Here is a 14,590-nt window from a genome sequence, read left to right as displayed (position 1 = left end):
ACTCCGCCTCCACCAGTGGCCACCACAGCCTTTTTTCTCCCTGTATCCCTGGGATGTTTGACCTCCAACTCCAGGGATTTGAGGATCACGCCGACCTGTGGTTGTATACAGGGCCCACCGTCCACCCTTTAAGGTAATTAACGGTAGTTCTCAGCCTCCGAGCCTCCAGAGCTCCCCCGATGCCCAGGTCACACCTGTGAGACTCAGACCTGCTTGGTCTGGGTGGAGCTTTGACACAAGGTTTAGCTTCTGGTGAGCGAGCATCAGGCACAGCGAAGACTAGAAATTTCTGGCTTTTGAGCTCTAAGACCTTGAACAAGCCTTTTAGGCTTCTGAACCGGTTTTACAAGGCCAATCCTGCAGATCACCCGAAGGATCTATGGAAGGTCTATTGCGTGTAGTAGGTGAACAGTAAGTAAATAAACAGGAGCTGGTACTTTTACTATGATTATTCTTTCTCCAGAGCTAATTGCAAGAATTTGTTTCCACTTTCACCTGAATTCCTCTCACTTTACTGATTTTAACATTGAATTCGGCCTCTTAGCTCATTTAGCCCCTCCCCACAATGCACCAGACACATGAAGGAAGCAGAGAGAGCTAATTAGCATTTTAATCAAAAGAAAAGGGACGAGGAGAGGTGGGTGGGACTGAAGAGCTCACTATCTGGCTAGACCAGGGTTTTGACTTGTTTTGACTGAGACACACAGTAAAGAATAGAACTTACTTCAGGCGCACTGCACGGCTGAAACAAAAATTAGCAGCGTTTGCTACGTACCCTGACAATTCCTATTCTGTTTGATTTACTGATTGATTTAAATTTCTCTTTCAGTTCTGACCATGTCAAGGAAAAGGTCCCCATGCGATACCAGTCTGCCTTTACCACCTGTGTGCTCTCTCCCAGTCTCTAGAGAAAGAAGAGGGCCAGGCCTGGGGCTGTAGCCTTGGGCAGTCAACTCTGTCTGGCTTTTAATTGAATAACTTGCTTTAATTTTATTATGTTCTTTTCCCAGTTGCCTTTGTAGCAAATAAAATTTGAGGGGGGAAGGTAGCAATTAGGTTTTTTTAATCTGTTACATTTTTCTTCATAGAGATGGGAGTTTCACCATGTTAGCCAGGCTAGTCTCAAACGCCTGGCCTCAGCTGATCCACCTGCCTCGGCCTCCCAAAATTCTGGGATTACAGGCATGAGCCACCGCACCCGGCCAGAAGGTAGCAATTGGAAAGAATTCTAGGAAAATTACTTTTCTAAATTGAAAAAGCAAGTTGATTTCAAGAAAAATGTTAAGTAAACACAAGTCATATGAGAAATAAGAGCTCAAAGGAAGGGTTGTGCATGGTTTGGAAAATGCACGGAGGAGATTGGGGGTCTCAGAGACCAGGAGGGCCAGCAGCCAACCTGCTGTCACTTCAGATTTTCAGCTTTCTCCAACCTCCTTGGTCACAACTTCATGGCATGCCAGTGCTCTGAAAGCACCTCCCTTCTCAATCAAGACTCCTTCGCCCGCTTGTTTCCCTAGATGTGCATATCCAGGGTCCAGCGGATTGCAAAGGGCCTGGTAGAATCAAACAGGGAGATATTAATGCCACTTCCAGGCAGGAGCAAGGCTTGGGAAAATGTTGTGGCAAATTCTCAGTAATGTAGAACTCTTAGCACGCTTGTCAGGTGTTTCTCAGAGTCTGAACGGGCCTTCGAAACAATGTGATCCAGCCAGGCAAGGTGGCTCATGCCTGTAATCCCAGCACTCTGGGAGGCCAAAGCCAGCAGATCACTTGAGGTCAGGAGTTCAAGACCAGCCTAGCCAACATGGTGAAACCCCGTCTCTACAAAACATACAAAAATTAGCCAGGTGTGGTGGTGTGCACCTGTAATCCCAGCTACTCAGGAAACTGAGGCAGGAGAATCACTTGAACCAGGGAGGCAGAACTTGCAGTGAGCCAAGATCACACCACTGCACTCCAGCCTAGGCAGCAGAGTAAGACCCCATCTCTCAAAAAAATAAAATAAGAGCAAGAAAGGAAGCCAAGAGGCCATTTAGGATATCATTGCCTTCATCCAGGAGAAGGATGATGGCAAGAGTGTGTTGGAGACTTGCCCACAAGCAGGGATATACTGGAACCCTGGGCACCCAGTGCCCTTCTATCATCGTTGATGCTTCAGACATCTATACTGAGAAGGAGAGCCTTCCCTTGTGGCAGCCTGCATCTGGGGTTTGCAGTGCAAGCCTGCAGGGAAAGTCTGCCTATCTGTGGGGCCTCTTTCCTTGGCAACTCCAGAAATCTCCAGGAATCTCAGACCATGGGGCTCTAGAATCAATGATTACATCTTCAGCAGAAAGTATAAGACAGGAGCAAGTCAGGGACAGAGTAAATGCAAATGACTTGTGTGCCTATGATTGTCCAGGATGTGTTCATCCATCATCCCTAACTGCCAGCACAACCCTGCAGTGAGAGAGGCATCACTGTCTCCAATCTACGAATCAGGAAACTGAGGCTCAGAGCGTTTTTGTAAGTTTCACCCTGTTATACAAGTACCTAAGATATGGCGGTGGTTTGGACTCAAGCTTTATATTATTATTATTATTTATTTTATTTATTTATTTATTTTTTGAGACAGAGTCTTGCTCTGTCACCCAGGCTGGAGTACAATCGCACAATCTCGGCTCACTGCAACCTCCACCTCGTGAGTTCAAGCAATTCTCCTGTCTCAGCCTCCCAGTAGCTGGGATTACAGGCACCTGCCACCACGCCCGGCTAATTTTTGTGTTTTTAGTAGAGGCAGGATTTCACTATTTTGGCCAGGCTGGTCTTGAACTCCTGACCTCAGGTGATCCATCCGCCTCAGCCTCCCAAAGTGCTGGAAATCCAGGTGTGAGTCACCGTGCCCAGCCCCTAGCTTTATATTCTAAAACCCAAGCTCAAATGCCACCTCCATGCACAACCCACATATCCTCATTATCTCTTATGGTGCACATAACAGACATCACTAATCTATCACATTTTTCCCCCCTAAAAACCTGGAAGAGTGCTTCCTGCTAACAGGTCAAAAAATAATGAAAAATAAAAAATAAATTAAGTAAACCTAAAAGAGGCTGTAAAGTCTTTTTGTTGACTGCTCCAAATAGGCAATACTCATTGGCCAGCACTGGCATGTGTTGTAACATTTGTTTGCCATTTTAATACTGCACAGAAAATTAACTTCTCTTGACCAGGCATGGTGGTTCACACCTGTCATCCCAGCACTTTGGAAGGCCAAGGTGGGAGGATTGCTTGAGCCCAGGAGTTTGAGATCAGCCTGGGCAACACAGGGAAACCCCATCTCTCCAAAAAAGAAATACAAAAATTAGCCAGGTGTGGTGGCATGTGTCTACAGTCCCAGCTACTCAGTAGGCTGAAATGGGAGGATCACTTGAGCCTGGGAGCCAGAGGTTGCCGAGATGGCACCACTGCACTCCAGCTTGGGCAACAGAGCCACACCTTGTCTCAGGAAAAAAAAAAAAAAAAAAAGGTTGCAAGCTTGGGGTCCCACAACCTGTAGCAGGTGGAAATTCAAGAATAAGTCTGTGTAATCGGAGTGTGTCATTACTCTACGTGCACTTTTTTGCTCCTCTCTCTTCCCATCTATAAAAGAGAGCCAACTCCATAATAATCTCTTTTTCTTTTTCTTTCTTCCTTTTTTTTTTTTTTTTTTTTTTTGAGATAGAGTCTCACTCTGTTGCCCAAGCTGAAGTGCACTGGCAGAATCTCGGCTCACTGCAATCTCCTCCTCCCAGGTCCAAGCGATTCTCCTGCCTCAGCCTCCCAAGTATCTGGGATTACAGGCGCCTGCCACTGCACCCGGCTGATTTTGTATTTTTAGTAAAAACGGGGTTTCTCCACTTTGGTCAGGCTGGTCTCAAACTCCCGACCTCAGGTGATCTGCCCATCTCAGCCTCCCAAAGTGCTAGGATTATAGGTGTGAGCCACTGCACCTGCCTCTTTTTCATTTTTATTAAGATAAACATAATATTAACCTTTTTAAGTGAAAATTCTGACCCTTTTAGATCATCCCCAATGCTAAGCAGCCACCACCACTATCTAATTCCAGATCTTTTTCATCACCCCAGAGACCCTGGTAACCATTAAGCAGTCATCTCTTATTCCTCCCAGGCCCCTGGCAACCACTAATTTATTTTCTGTCTTTATGGATTTACCTACTCTTGAAGGTTCCTATAAATGGATTCATAGACTATAGGGCCTTTTACCTCTGCATTCATTCATATAGCATAAAAAATATTTTGAGATTTATCCATGTTGTAGCATGTGTCAGAACGTCATTCCTTTTTAGGACTGAATAATAGTCCATTGTAAGGATAGACCACGTTTTGCTTGTTCATTCATCCGTTGAGGGACATCTGGGTTTTTTCCACCGTTCAGTGATTGCGAATAGTGCTGCTATGCCTATTTGTTTGAGTCTCTATTTTCAATTCTTTGGGTTGATGCAAAGTCATTTACTTTTGCACCAACCTAATACTTAGGGGTGGATTTGCTGGGTCATGTAGTAGTAATTATATGCTTAACTTTTTGAGGAACTCGTAATTCTTAAAAGGCCATGACAACTCTAGGACTGAGGGTTTAGGAGCTAATCCCTGCCTTCTTCTCATCAGCTCCCAACCCAGTAGGTGCTCTCCAACATACCTGCCTCGAGAGCCCCTCCCCAGCTCAATGACCCCAGCATCTCATTGACATGCTGAGTGCATGCTCCCTGCCCCTCCCTGGGAGCCTGCCTAAACACAGACCCTTCTGTGTATTCTTTCTATTTTCTTTTATCTACCTGGGAGCCTGCCTAAACACAGACCCTTCTGTGTATTCTTTCTATTTTCTTTTATCTACCTGAGAGCCTGCCTAAACACAGACCCTTCTGTGTATTCTTTCTATTTTCTTTTATCTACCTGGGAGCCTGCCTAAACACAGACCCTTCTTTCTTTCTTTCTATTTTCTTTTGTCTATCTCCCATTCAACCCCCGACTACCCTTCCCAGCCTCTGGTACCCATCCTTCTACTCTTTATGCCCATGAATTCAATTGATTTGATTTTTAGATCCCACAAATAAGTGAGAATATGCGCTGCTTGTCTTTGAGTGCCTGGCTTTTTTTAACATGATGATCTCCAGTTCCATCCATGTTGTTGCAAATGACTAGATCTCATTCTTCTTTCCTTCCTTCTTTCCTTCCTTCTTTCCTTCCTTCTTTCCTTCTTTCTTTCCTTCTTTTCTTTTCTTTTCTTTTCTTTTCTTTTTTCCTGAGACAGAGTCTCAATCTGTCACCCAGGCTGGAGTGCAGTGGCGCCATCTCTGCTCACTGCAATCTCTGCCTCCCGGGTTCAAGCAATTCTCCTGCCTCAGCCTCCCTAGTAGCTGGGACTACAGGCATGGGCTACCACACCCAGCTGATTTTTGTTTTTTGTAGAGATGGAGTTTCACCTTATTAGCCAGGCTGGTCTCAAACTCCTGGCCTCAGGTGATCCACCTGCCTCAACCTCCCAAAGTGCTGGGATTACAGGCGTGAGCCACCACGCCCGGCCTGGATCTTATTCTTTTTATGGCTGAATCGTACTCTATTGCGTGTATGAACCACATCTTCTTTATCCATTCATGTGTTATTGGACACTCAAGTTGCTTCCAAATCTTAGCTATTGTAAGCAGTGCTGCAACAAACATAGGAGTGCAGATATCTCTTCGATATACTGAGTTCCTTTCTTTTGTGTATTTACCCAGCAGTGGGATTCCTGGATCATATGGTAGCTCAATTTTTAGTTTTTTGAGGAACCTCCAACTGTTCTCCATAGTGGTGGTACTAGTTTACATTCCCACTAACAATGTACAAGGGTGCCCTTTGCTCCACATCCTCCCCAGCATTTGTTATTGCCTGTCTTTTGGATATAAGCCATTTTAACTGGGGTGAGATGATAGCTCTTTGTAGTTTTGATTTGCCTTCTCTGATGATCCGTGATGTCAAACACCTTTTCATATGCTTGTTTGCCGTTTGTATGTCTTCTTTTGAGAAATGTCTATTCAGATCTTTTGTCCATTTTTTGATCGAATTATGAGGTTTTTTTTTTTCTATAGAGTTGTTTGAGCTCCTTTATATATTCTGGTTATTAGTCCCTTGTCAGGGGAGAAGTTTGTAAAAATTTTCTCTTGTTCTATGGGTTGCCTCTTCACTTTGTTGATTGTATCCTTTGCTGGAGCACAGACCCTTCTGGATGCAGCTAGAGCAGCTGGGCTCCCTCCTCCCTTTGAGAAGGTCTCCAAAGGGTCCTATCAATCAAGATCAGCCTAGAAATTGTTGCCTGCGGTTGGCTCCAGCTGACCGCACCCTCACCTTCCCTCCCAGCACTCTATGATTTCATACCACAACTACCCTTGCTATGCACCAGGATCCTTAGCTACTCCGTGTCATCATACACCTCTGAGCACTTGCCTTATCCCTGTTTTCTTCTTTGCCTTCTGAAGTCTCCTAACTTTTGAAGGTGAGCTCAGGCAACAACTCCCTAACATTGTCATCCCAGCCAGAATGAATCTCCCCATGTTCCCTTAGCACGTCACTCACACCAGCAAACTAGTCATGATTCTGTTCTATCTTACGCAGAATTTGTTGTTGACAGTGAACTGGAAAATTTTTATGTACATATCATGCTGGGTTATTTTAAGAAATTATTCACATGATGGGTAAAGCAGCCTAGTACATTAAATTCTTCCTTTTTTTTCCACTCATAGTTCTCTGCCACTAAATTATGAGCTTCAGAAAGAAAGCAATTTATCCATCTTAGTTTCTCCTAAGAGAAGTGATGCGTTGGCCGGGAGCAGTGGCTCATGCCTGTAATCCCAACCTATTGGGGGAGTCCAAGATGGGAGGATCACTTGAGCTCAGGAGTTCGAGACCAGCCTGGGCAACATAGCAAGACCTCATCTCTACTAAAAATTTTAAAAATTAGCCAGGCGTGATGGCAAATGCCTGTAGTCCCTGCTACTTGGATGGCCGAGATGGGAAGAATGCTAGAGCCCAGGAGATAGAGGCTGCAGTGAGCCCTGATCACCCCACTGCACTCCAGCCTGGGCGACAGAGAGAGACCCTGTCTGAGACAGAGAGAGAGAGATTGATTATATCTAAATGATGCAGTGCCTTGCTGATAACAGGTGCCTAATTAACTTTTGCTGATTGAATTAGTGGGCGGGAGGGAGTGAATGAATGACATTAACTCTTCCAATTGTTTGAAATATATTGTGCTAAGAATTAATGTCTAACAGAGATCAGATTTTGTTATAAGGTCAATTTTCAACTACAGGCCACCAAAATGTCACCACAGTATACTTTCCAATGTGACATTTTGTGATTGAAAGCGTGTGGGTTTGGCTCTCACTTTTGCAGAATATTCAAATGTTGAGTTATCTGAGATACTTGGATTTTCAAAAACATGTTTAATGGAAATTGAATTGTGTGTCGCCTCTGTGCTGCCTGTTTGAGACAAGTGGTTTTAAAGGAAAGACATCAACTTTCTACATAGTTACTGTGTTGCTAAATTAATAGGCTTGCATTGAGTCCCATACGCTGGGATAGAAAAAAAAATTACATAGTTACTGTGTTGCTAAATTAATAGGCTTGCATTGAGTCAGATATCCTAGAATAGAAAAAAAAAAAAATCCATTGAGTTATTAAGAAAAAAGTTCGGGCCGTGCGCAGTAGCTCACGCCTGTAATTCCAGCACTTTGGGAGGCTGAGGCGGGTGGATCGCAAGGTCAGGAGACTGAGAACTTCCTGGCCAACATGGTGAAACCCCATTTCTACTAAAAATACAAAAATTAGCTGGGTGTGGTGGCGCGTGCCTGTAATCCCAGCTACTAGGGAGGCTGAGGCAGGAGAATTGCTTGAACCAGGGAGTCAGAGGTTGCAGTGAACTGATATGCCACTACACTCCAGCCTGGCAACAGAGTGAGACTTCGTCTCAAAAAAAGAGTTTGGTTTCTCAGTTAATTCATGACCACACTTTCTAAGCCCATACTTTCTCAAAAAGTTTCCTCTGATGAAAAGCATTAACATTTATTCTGTGAACTAGGTCATTTTTATTCATGAAGCTTCATATCAACAATAACTAGGGGCCGGGCACGGTGGCTCATGCCTGTAATCTCAGCACCTTGGGAGACCAAGGCAGGCGGATCACTTGAGCTCAGAAGTTCGAGACCAGCCTGCACAACGTGACAAAAACCTGGCCCTACTGAAAATACCAAAATTAGCTAGGCATGGTGGCTTTTGCCTGTAGTTCCAGGTACTTGGGAGGTAGGAGGATGGCCTGAGCCTGGGAGAGGCAGAGGTTGCCGTGAGCCAAGATTACACCACAGCACTCCAGCCTGGGTGACAGAGGCAGACCCTGTCTCAAAAACAAGAACAAAAACAGCTAGGTGTTTTTTTATTATCTGGATTAACTGATGTTACATTGCATGGAGGCAGGAGCTTTGGGGTCAGACAGTCTCAGGTAAGCCTATGACTAAGGCCACATGTCATAACCTCTCTGAGCCTCCCTTTTATCATCTCTGAACAGAGAGATACCCTACTTCAATAGATGGTTGAGCAAAGTGAGGGGAGTAATGTACCCTTCAGAACGTCTCACACAGACTGGGCACCGTGGCTTATGCCTATAACCCCAGTACTTTAGGAGGCCAAGGTGGGAGGATCACTTGAGCCCAGGCGTTTGAGACCAGCCTGGGCAACATAGCAAGACCCCATCTCTAAAAAAATATATTTAAAAATTAACTGGGCATGGTGGTGCATGCCTGTAGTCCCAGCTACTTTTCGGGGCTAAGGTGGGAGGATCTCTCGAGCCCAGGAGTTCAAGGCTGCAGTGAGCCATGATCACACCACTGCACTCTAGTCTTTTTTTGGTCTAGCCCTTTTTTGTCTAAAAAAAAAAAAAAAGAAGACCCTGTTTGAATGCTGGCTCATCTCAGTGGGTAGAGGGTGTTGTCAGGACTCTGGCCCAGCCCCGTCTAGTCAACCACGGCCAGTAGGGCCAGGTCTACACCCCTGTAGAGGAATGGGGAAGTGTCTGAGAATGGGAAGAATGGTGTGCCAAGCAGACATCCCAGAAGATACTTCCTGCACCAACCCCACCCTACCTGTGATAGTACCTCAGTTGTCTGAAGACAGGATAATGACCTGTCTCTGTCTTCTAGGAGCTACCTCCTAGGGCTCTGCGGATGAAATGAGATGGTCCTACAGCACCAGCTGAGAGCCTGCACATAGCAAGTGCCCAGTACTTGATAATGCTTGGAGGGCAAGGGTGGCCTCTAATTGATCTTTGTGTGCCCTTGTACCCAGTGGAGGGTCCGGCACATGGTAGGTGTACCATGAATGTTCGTAACACAAATGCATCAATGGTAATCACCTCCCTCCTTCATTTACTCTTTCCTTCTAATAATACAGGCAACATTCTATTAGCTCTGTGGGCAGCCAGAGCGTGCTGCCAACTCGCAATCCTGGGCTCAGTGCCTGATTCTCCACATTATCCCTGCCCTGTGCTGCTCAGCCCACGCGTTTCCCAGCGCCTGCACCTCTACTCTGAACCCAGCCTGTCGTTCCTCCTTGCCCTGTTCTGTTTCCTTGGATTCAGGCCTCCCCTCCAGCTGTGGGATCTCTCTAGGTCTGTATTTATCACCTCTGGTTGGCACTTCCTATATGCTGTCATCACAGGAGCAAAAGGGTGGGAGAAGCCTCTTGATCTTCATCTGGGTCCAGGATGGAATTTCTGTCCACTGTGGGGCTGGGTAGAGTCGGGCAGCCCAAGCCAGGGCTGCATGAGGAGAGGGCTGTGTCCCCAGGGTCTGTCACAGAGTAAGTTTCAGGTCTCATAATTTGCAATAAATCCATGCATTAGGCACAAGCCAGGATTCCTGAGCCAGATATCTCTCAATCCCAGTGCTCACTCCACCACCAACTTGCTGTGTCCTGGGTAAATCATATGGCTTCTTTTTAAAAAATAAATTATTTTAATTTGTTTACTATCCAAAGTACTCATTAATTGTTTATTTATCAAGAGAAACTATTTGTAATTTTTTTGTGTGTGTGAGATGGAGTCTCACTCTGTCGCCCAGGCTGGAGTGCACTGGTGCGATCTCAGCTCACTGCCATGTCTGCCTCCCAGGTTCAAGTGATTCTTGTGCCTAATTTTTGTATTTTTAGTAAAGACAGGGTTTTACCATGTTGGCCAGGCTGATCTCGAACTCCTGACGTCAAGTGATCCACCTGTCCTGGCCTCCCAAAATTCTGGGATTACAGGAGTGAACCACTTACCAGTCCAAAGAGAAGCTATTTCTTAGCCCACATATTCATGTTTCATAGTTCAGGAACACAGGTCAGTGATAAACTTCTAGGTAATTCAACCCAAAGAAATTCTTTATATTCCAAAATCACTTTGCACTCTGAACAATAACAGTTGTCCTCATCGCCTCTGCATATGCCTTCTTTCTTGGTTCAGCCACAGCAAACTTAGAGAGCTGCAACGCTCCGACTCTCTATAAGTCAATAGACTGCTCCGACAATGTGAAATCGCAAATACTGGGCCAGAAGGCCACACACCTGAGTTTTGTCAAAGCACTGGAAATCGAGGTAGTTGTCCTTGATAGGTATGTCAACCTCAACACCAATGTCTTTCCTGGATCACTTTTTTTTTTTTAACTGTGATTTTAAAAATCACACACATGGCCGGGCGCGGCAGCTCACGCCTGTAATCCCAGCACTATGGGAGGCCGAGGCGGGTGGATCATGAGGTCAGGAGATCCAGACCATCCTGGCTAACACAGTGAAACCGCATCTCTACTAAAAATATAAAAAAATTAGCCGGGCGTGGTGGCGGGTGCCTGTAGTCCCAGCTACTCGGGAGGCTGAGGCAGGTGAATGGCGTGAACCCGGGAGGCAGAGCTTGCAGTGAGCCCAGATCGCGCCACTGAACTCCAGCCTGGGCAACAGAGCGAGACTCCGTCTCAAAAAATAAATAAAAAAATAAATAAATAAATAAATAAATAAATATCACACACATAACATAAAATTTACCATCTTCACCATTTTTAAGTATCCAGTACGGTAATATAAGCACTTTTTTTTTTTTTTTTTGAGACGGAGTCTCGTTCTGTCGCCCAGGCTGGAGTGCAGTGGTGCAATCTCGGCTCACTGCAAGCTCCACCTCCCGGGTTCACGCTGTTCTCCTGCCTCAGCCTCCGAGTAGCTGGGACTACAGGCGCCAGCCACCACGCCTGGCTAATTTTTTGTATTTTTAGTAGAGACGGGGTTTCACCATGTTAGCCAGGGTGGTCTCCATCTCCTGACCTTGTGATCTGCCCACCTTCTGTTTCTAGGAGGTTGACTACTTCAGATGTTTCACATGAGAGGAATCATGCAGTATCTGATCTTTTGCAGCTGGCTTATTTCACTTAGCATAGTATCTTCCAGGCTCATCCATATTGCAGCATGTGACAGGATTTCCTCTTTTTTTAAGGCTGCATAATATTCCACTGTGTGGATATGGCATATTTTTTCCCATTCATCTGTCAATGGACGTCTAGGTTGCTTCCATCTCTTGGCTATTGTGAATAATGCTACAGTGAACATGGGTTAAAATACATCACTTCTGGAGCCTCAGTTTCCTCATCCGTAAAATGGGGATACTCATGCCTGCCCCACTGTTGCTGGCACATGAAGAAAGCCTGATAAATCATGCTCCTAGCACCTTTCACTTTTCCTTCAAGATGCTTCTCCCCACCATAATGATGCCCTTTTAATGTTACGATTCATTTCACTCTCTTTGTTCCTTATGAGGATGTAAGCTCCAGGCCTGCCTCATTCATCCCTGTATGTCCAGCCTGAGAAACAGTACTTGTTACAAAGTTAGCACTCAGTGGAGTACTTGTTGCAAAATAAATAGAGGGATTTTGATGGAGTGTTTGGGCTAAGTGTTGCGTAACCGTGAGGTTTGCTGACTCTGGGGTCACACACAACTGAGTTCTGCTTTCAGATCCACCACTTAACCTCTCTGTGCCTCAATTCCCTCCTCTGTAAAAAGACCATGGAGCATAGTTGTGCATGTTAATAATAGTAATAAATATTAATCATCCTGTATATAAAGCGTTTTGTGCCGCATGCATCACACAGAAAGGACTCGGGAAACAGGGTCCATGAAGAGGAATGACACATGAATGGTGCTGTCGCTGTTCTGAGATACAAGTTTTGTTCTGAGATTCAATACCGTTTATGTAAAAAATACACATGCCAATTAACAAAACAGGTTTTTAGCAGAAAGATCTACAAACAGAAGGATGCACAGAAAACACATTTAAATGATGTTCTGGAGAGAGGGAACAGGGAGCAAGGAGAGATGATAAAAGGAAACAAACTAGGGGATAGGGGGTGCTCCAGGTTCCCAATAAGAATGGCAATCAGGGCTGGACACGGTGGTTCATACCTGTAATCCCAGCACTTTGGGAGGCCGAGAGAGGCAGATTACTTGAGGTCAGAAGTTCGAGACCAACCTAGCCAACATAGTGAAACCCAGTCTCTATTGAAAAAAAAAAAAAAAAAAAAGCTGGGTGTGGTGGCATGCTCCTGTAATCCCAGTTACTCAGGAGGCTGAGGTTACAGTGAACCGAGATCGAGCCACTGCACTGCAGCCTGGGCGATAGAATGAGACTCCATCTCAAAAAAAAAAAAAAAAAGTGAATTAAAGTATGTATTCAGTGTAATATAGTTTTGGGTTTTTTTTGAAACAGGGTCTCACTTTGTCACCCAGGCCGGAGAGCAGTGGCACGATTATGGCTCACTGCAGCCTCAAATTCCTGGGCTTAGGCGATCCTCCCACCTCAGCCTCCTGAGTAGCTGGGACTATAGGCACGCACCACCACACCCAGCTAATTTTTAAAGTTTTTGTGAAAATGGGATCTTGCTATGCTGCCCAGACTGGTCTGGAACTCCTGGACTCAAGAAATCCTTGGTCTCCCAATGTGCTGAGATGACAGGTGTGAGCCACCGTGCCTGGCCTAATATATAAAGTGCATGCTCAGTATAAAACCCAAGCATTTGACAATGTCAGAAGAACCTTCTCCACTAGGTGGGAAGTGGTGGGGATGGGATCTTTGACTGAGAGGGGAGTGGTCTTCCTGGGACTAAGTCTGCATTTCTGGTTTCTTTCAGGGTGGCAGCACGCAAAGAGCATCCCTGTCCCTCAAGGGGTCATGGCGTCCATGTTGCTCGCCCGGCACCTGGCCTGCAGCTTCCAGCACAGCTACCGCCTGCTGGTGCCCGGTAAGCCCCAGGGGTCTTGACAAGAACTGGTCCTAATGGAAGACACCATCCAGACTAGGGATTCCTGGGCTGGAAGAGCCCTTGGGGATAAAGGGACCAGCCAGTGAGTGTTCCTGGGACTGTCCCACTGTATTAGTCTGTTCTCACGCTGCTAATAAAGACATACCCAAGACCAGGTATTTTATAAAGAAAAAGAGGTTTAATGGTCTCACAGTTTCACATGACTGGGGAGGCCTCACAATCATGACGGAAGGTGAAGGAGGAATAAAGGCACGTCTTACATGGAGACAGGCAAGAGAGCGTGTGCAGGGGAACTGTCTTTTATAAAACCATCAGATCGTGTGAGACTTACTCAATTAACTCTCATGAGAACAGCATGGGAAAGACCCAATCCCATGATTCAGTTACCTCCCACTGGGTCCCTCCCACAACACGTGGGAATTATGGGAGCTACAATTCAAGATGAGATTTGAACGAGGACACAGCCAAACCATATCACCCACTATCCATAAAACTATCACCATCGCCACCTCCTTTCCCTCTCCCATCTCTGTCATATGATCCTGTCCCACGTGCCTCAGTGGGACGGGAATGGATCCGCCCTGGAGCCACTCTGCCTGCAGATAGGCGATGGCCTCCACAGCCAGACGGTCCCAGGCCATCTCTGCAGGGACCGCTGGGGAAATCACGCATCTGGGGTTGCTGCTAAGGAACAAAGAAAGCCATAAACAACTCCGAAATTGACCTAAAGGCCAACTGTGTTTCAAAGTCACTGGATCACTGGATGGGAGGCATCATCTTAGGAATGTGTCACCCCCACTCCACCCCACACCCATGGCCACCTGCACAGGCTCCTTCTTCCTTCTGTTTGACCTCTTCGAGACCTCCCTCCCAATAGTCCCACGAGGCAGACCCGAGTGAATCCCATTTTATAGGTAAGAGAACTGAGGCTCAGAGAAGCAAAGCTAGTTGCCCAAGGTCACACAGCCACTCGCATCAACTCTGTCCAGCTCCGATGCTAAGTACTCCTCCAGGTGCCTCCGTGTGGCTCTGGAGACAGAGCCGCCAGCAGGAGCCTCCCTTCGGATGCCCCGAGATTGGCCTCCTACAGAGATATAAACTGCCTGGCCTGGGCATGGCCATGACATAGGTTCAGAAAGACCAGTGAGCCGGGCGCAGTGGCTCACGCCTGTAATCCCAGCACTTTGGGAGGCTGAGGCGGGCGGATCACGAGGTCAGGAGATCAAGACCATCCTGGCTAACACGGT

General features: G+C 46.1%; 1 protein-coding gene across 9 annotated transcripts in view; it reads left to right on the top strand.

The window, feature by feature from the left end:
• Positions 1 to 14,590, top strand: part of ABAT (4-aminobutyrate aminotransferase) — a 110,352-nt gene that overhangs the window by 43,153 nt on the left and 52,609 nt on the right. For 7 of the 9 annotated variants that reach the window (XR_001006502.1, XM_011984210.1, XM_011984213.1 and 4 more), the window contains exon 2: positions 13,212 to 13,322. Coding sequence is in view for 7 of the 9 variants with exons in the window: in XM_011984210.1 (XP_011839600.1) it covers positions 13,253 to 13,322 (70 nt within the window). In the remaining 2 variants the exon portion in view is untranslated. Of the gene's footprint in view, positions 1 to 1,517; positions 1,594 to 3,750; positions 3,803 to 13,211; positions 13,323 to 14,590 lie in introns of those variants that run through there. The other 2 variants (XM_011984206.1, XM_011984209.1) reach the window with 2 other exon arrangements.

Source organism: Mandrillus leucophaeus, unplaced genomic scaffold, assembly GCF_000951045.1.
Source record: "Mandrillus leucophaeus isolate KB7577 unplaced genomic scaffold, Mleu.le_1.0 Scaffold263, whole genome shotgun sequence".
Lineage (NCBI taxonomy): Eukaryota > Metazoa > Chordata > Mammalia > Primates > Cercopithecidae > Mandrillus > Mandrillus leucophaeus.
Note: the sequence above shows the minus strand (reverse complement) of the source record. Positions and strands in the feature narration are given on the sequence as shown.